Source organism: Octopus bimaculoides, chromosome 30, assembly GCF_001194135.2.
Source record: "Octopus bimaculoides isolate UCB-OBI-ISO-001 chromosome 30, ASM119413v2, whole genome shotgun sequence".
Classification (NCBI taxonomy): Eukaryota; Metazoa; Mollusca; class Cephalopoda; order Octopoda; family Octopodidae; genus Octopus; species Octopus bimaculoides.
Window position 1 is genome coordinate 2,554,718 of NC_069010.1, and position 5,564 is coordinate 2,560,281.

The following is a 5,564-nucleotide window of genomic DNA, read 5'->3' on the forward strand; positions in this document are numbered from 1 at the left end:
TCTCTCTCTCTCTCTCTCCCTCTCCCTCTCTCTCCCCCCTCTCTCTCTCTTGTAGTCTTCCTGATGTCCGACTGATCTCTTTGTTTTGCCCCTCCTACTCTCCTTACAGTTCCATGATGCTGAAGATGCAAAGAAAGCCCTTGAACAACTGAATGGCTTTGAACTGGCTGGTAGACCTATGAAGGTTGGTCATGTAACTGAGCGAACCGCTGAAAATCAGGTGGCCTCTATACTGGACAGTGATGACATGGATAGGGCTGGAATTGATCTTGGTGCTACACGCAGACTTCAGCTTATGGCCAAGTTGGCTGAAGGTACATCTTGCTTTTCTTTGTCTATTGTTGTGCTGTGGGTTTTATATGTATAGTTGTAGATGTAAGTAGTTGACTGTTACAAAGTACGTCTGTGTGTGGGTGTAGATGACTGGATTTGTGTATGTATGTTTGGAATACTCAATGTTGTGTTGCTAAATTTGATTGCTGAATTTGTGTATATAATTGACTATATAATTATTAGTGTTATTATCATTCATCCGCAACCTGGCAGAATCATTAGCATGCCAGGCGAAATGCTTAGCAGTGTTCTGAGTTTAAATTTCGGCGAGGTCGACATCACTTTTCATCCTTTTGGGGTTGATAAATTAAATATCAAGTGAAACACAGGGTGGTGGTGGTTGTGGGGTGTTTTGATGTAATCGACTATCTTCCTCCCCCCAAATTTCAGGCCTTGTTCCTATAGTAGAAAGGATTATCATCATCATCATCATCATCGTTATTATTAAGGTGGTGGGCTGGCAGAATCTTAGCAAGTGAAGCAAAATGCTTTGCAACATTTTGTCCGTCTTCACGTTCTGAGTTCAAATTCCGCTGAGGTTGACTTTGCCTTTCATCCTTTTAGGGGTTGATAAATGAAGTACCACTCAAGCACTGGGTTGATGTGATCAATTTCCCACCTCCTCCGAAATTGCTGGCCTTGTGCCAAAATTTGCAATCATCAATAATATTAATAGGCCAACTTGTTCTTTTTGTATGTACATACCTGGGGTGTGTGTCACGCTTCAAAGGAAAAAGTGAGTGGCAAAGCGAGAGGGAAGAGAGAGTGAAAGAGACAGTGAGTGGTGGCAGCGTTTTTGTGTTTTTAAGTGTTTATCACATCGCAAGAGAAGTTGATACATAAATACATACATTGTTACATCAAAAGTGGGAGATAGGAGGGACACAAGGGAAGTAAAAGCAAAAGAAGAGAAAGTGAGGGAGATTTTAGATATATAGACAGCAAATATTGGATGTCACTTTCACTTTGCATTACCACATGAGGATAAAATTAACTTGCAAGTGGCTGAGTACTCCACAAACATGCATATCATTAACATAGTTCTCAGGGAGATTGTCTCACACAGAATATGACAAGGCTGACCCCTTTGAATTACAGTTACAACTCATTTTGGCCGGCTGAGAAAATGGAAAAAGATCCTATATAAGGGCAGGAAAATCTCTTTAGTTGTTAGAGTCACTATGAGTGTTAATCCGGTCCTAACAGTGGCATTTGTGGGTCTCACAGATCTGCAGGCCAAGTCCCCAGATAAACACCGATGCACAGGCTATTGTTATCAAACTGAGCCTAAGTCGAGGGCAAATACATGATGGAATAGCAATCATTTCGTCTTAGCTTTCACTGCTTATGCTAAACACATGACAATTTTGCCTTGCAATATGGAACATATCTTTTTCTTTCACTTAAAAAATGGCACTCCATCGGTTATGATGATGAGGTTCCTGTTTATCTGATCAATAAACAGTCTGCTTGTAAAATTAGTGCACAAGTAGCTGCGTACTCCACAGACATGCATACCATATGGTAATTCTCAGGGAGATCCAGCCTCACAGAGAATGTGACAAGGCTGGCCCCTTTGAATCACAGATGCAACTCATTTTTGCCAGCTAAGTGGGTTGCAGCAAGATGAAGTAGAGTACTTTACTCAAAAACTCGGCACACTGCAGGGAATCATACTTGTGGCTTTACAATTGTAGGCCGAATACCCCTAACCACTGAGCCACACACCATCATCCTCTTAACTGTAGAGAAAAGGAGTGAAGCGGTAGAGACAGAGAACGGAACGCCTCAGTCATTTACAATGACAATTAGACTGAAATACTATTGACCTTTTCTAGCTCCTTTACTTTTAACAATGAAGAAAAGGGAAAGACATTTAGTAATGAATAGAGAGAAAATCTTTCCTGTGTTTACGTTTTCATTCTGAGAGTTCGAAAAGGATCAAGTGGTTTGGCAAAAGAGATCGATAGAATAAGAACTAGGCTTGCAAAAATAAGTCCTGGGATCGATTTGCTCGACTAAAGGTGGTGCTCCAGCATGGCCGCAGTCAAATGACTTGAAACAAGTAAAAGTGTATATGAAAATGTTTATAATGTTTTGAGATAACTAATCAGTGTTTGTGTTTCTTTGTAGGTACTGGCTTCCAGATCCCACAATATGTGGCCAATGCCCTCAACATGAACTCATCCGGAGACACTGCTACACCACCACCAACTCCAGCTCCCAATCTATCTACCCAGTCACCAACGCCCATGCTACAAGCCAGTGCTGCTGCAGCTGCTGCTGCTGCTCTTGTCAATCTAACCAGTACAGCACCAGTTGGTGTTACTTCTGGTGCTGCCAGTGGAAGTATTGCTGGTGGTGGAGGTGGTGGCAGTGGAGGCATTGGTGGTGTCGGTGCTGTTGGCACTGTTGGCAGTGTTGGTAGCGTTGGTGGCGGTAGCAGCAGTGGTACAGGTAGCGGTACTACCACCAGTCAGCCCACACAGGCTGCTAATGGACCACCGATCCCCACACAGTGTTTCATGTTGGCTAACATGTTTGACCCTTCTTCGTGAGTACACATTTTAAACCTTTGTTGTTTTTTTTTTTATTTGCTAATTCCTTCCTGATCTAGCAGACCTGTTAATCAAGTGACATACCAGATGGTGACCATCACCAACCTTATTATCATTGTTTTTGTGTCTGCCTTTTCTATGCTGAATGGACATTACATTAGGTTATACCTGTCACAAACCCTAGATTTCATAAAGTCGGGCTTAGCCCACATAAGCGAAAAATTACAACATTGCCCCTCTTAACAAGATGCCAGACTATTGTGGCGGATGCACCCAGGCGAGAAGTGGGCTGGTCCACTACTGATAAATAGTGGACTGACACAGTCAGTAGAGTCGGTCGGCGAAGGTACGCCATTCAGACCAGTAAGATAACGAAATACGCCGTCGTCATGAAACATATCACAGACCATTGCAGGGTTAGCTTCACAGCTATTGCTGGTACTCTTTTACAGCTGAGTGGACTGGAGCAATGTGAAATGAAGTGTTTTACTCGAAAACTCAATGTAGTTCCTTGTCCAGGAATTGAAACTGATTTTATGACCATGAGTGCAACAACTTAACCATGAAGCTACGTATCATCACATTGTTGACATAATATTTCCACACTTGGATACCTTTCTTCTCCTCAGCCAGTTTCACTGATCTTTTGCAATAACTGGGCATATTTTATTTTTAAGCACATCAACAATGGCCAAACACTATAAAAGGTTGCAAATGTTCTGGCCATGACCATCTTGTCTGTTTAGTAGTATCTATGGCTGTGTTATCCAGTGTATCATTCTCTTGTTCAAGACAGGAGCCATTTCAATTTTTAGAAAGATTTGGCTGCTAGTTCTGGCAGGTCAAAGTCATGTAGTCTTTCATGTTGTCTTTTTGTGTTATTGTTGATTGTCATAGTAGTGGTGTTGGTGGTGGCTGTTATTTCTAGCTAGTTGAGATGCCATGTACCGACACTCATGGTTGTATATTCTCTCTTTATCTCTCTCGCCATCTCCCCTCCTTTATATTCCCATCTTTATTTCACTCTCTGTCTTCTCTCTCTCTGCCTTTATCACACCTTCTATCTTCATCTTCCCCTCTTTCTCTATCCTTCTGTCTCCCTTTCTCTTTATCTCTTCCTCTCTCTCTCTCTCTCTCTCTCTGTCTTCCTTCTCTCTCTCTCTAACAATGATGTCTCTTCTTCTTTTTGTAGGGAATCCAAGGTGAACTGGGATCAAGAGATCCGAGATGATGTCATTGAGGAGTGCAACAAACACGGCGGTGTAGTGCACATCTATGTGGACAAAGCTTCTGTACTGGGTAATGTCTATGTAAAGTGTCCCAATATTGCAGCAGCAGTCGCATCTGTCAATGCGCTGCATGGCAGATATTTTGCAGGTAAGCACTTTTGCTGTTGTTTATTTAGCCTCATGTCAGTTGTGTGATGGAAACTGGTCCAGCTGTGAAAATATTAGTTTTTATCCTGACACAGTCTATATAGGACTACATTACTTTGTGTCCCTTTTTTTGTAGTCGTTTACCCCGCACTCCCTTCCTCTTGTCAGTTCTTGATCCAGCTGACTTAGGATCAGAGATGTCCCACACTCTTATACAGTGTAGTCAGACATAGTGTGTCCGTCCTTGTTGCTTAGCCCCAGATCAAGCAGCTGTATATGATCAGAGGTGTTGTGGGGATCAACACCCTGTCTTTCTTTGGCTTTTCTTCTCTTCTTTTATTTGTTTGTCATTTGACTGTGGCCATGCTGGAGCACCGCCTTTAATCGAACAAATCGAGCTCGGGACTTATTCTTTGTAAGCCTAGTACTTATTCTTTCGGTCTCTTTTGCAAAGTCAACCCTGGTGGCATTTGAACTCTTAACATTAAGACAGGCGAAATACCCTTAAGCATTTCGCCTGGTGTGCTAGCAATTCTGCCAGCTGTCCACCTTATGTTCATTTATAATAAATTCTTTTGTAGGGTACAACAACAGCTTGAATCTTCAAAGACACTATGAACAACATTCATGTGTGTGTGTGTGTGTGTACTCCTTTACTTGACTGCGGCCATGCTGGAGCACCGCCTTTAGTCGAGCAAATCGACCCCAGCACTTATTCTTTGTAAGCCTAGTACTTATCCTATCGGCCTCTTGTGCTGAAGCACTAAGATACAGGGATGTAAACACACCAACATCAGTTGTCAACTGATGGTGGGACACACACACACACACACACACACACCTATGTTATAATTTAGAGTAAACAGTAAAAAGTTGTCATTATAGTACTCTGAGTTTCAAATGTTGGAGCGAAGAGCCACGATACATTCTTGTTGGCTATTAATGGCACCAGATGCTATGAAAAAAAAAAAGCACCCACTACACTCTCTGAGTGGTTGGTGTTAAGAAGGGCATCCAGCTGTAGAAACTCTGCCAAATCAGATTGGAGCCTGGTGTAACCATCTGGTTTCACCGGTCCTCAGTCAAATTGTCCAACCCATGCTAGCATGGAAAGCGGATGTTAACCCTTTCGTTACCAAAGCCGCCCGAAAAAAATGTTGGTTCATGTGACCAAGCCGCCCAAAACCGCCCGTAATCACCTATTCATATTTAAATGAGAATATCTGAGCAAATCTCGTTAGTACATTCGTGAAAACACGTGATTATTTGTGTAAACAGTTCAGCTATAGTTTTGTAC

General features: G+C 42.3%; 1 protein-coding gene across 1 annotated transcript in view; it reads left to right on the forward strand.

The window, feature by feature from the left end:
- LOC106880308 (RNA-binding protein 39) overlaps positions 1 to 5,564 on the forward strand; it is a 15,270-nt gene that overhangs the window by 7,175 nt on the left and 2,531 nt on the right. The window contains exons 7-9 of the mRNA XM_014930184.1: positions 110 to 314; positions 2,467 to 2,887; positions 4,084 to 4,268. Of these exons, the coding sequence (XP_014785670.1) occupies positions 110 to 314; positions 2,467 to 2,887; positions 4,084 to 4,268 (811 nt within the window). The remainder of the gene's footprint in view (positions 1 to 109; positions 315 to 2,466; positions 2,888 to 4,083; positions 4,269 to 5,564) is intronic.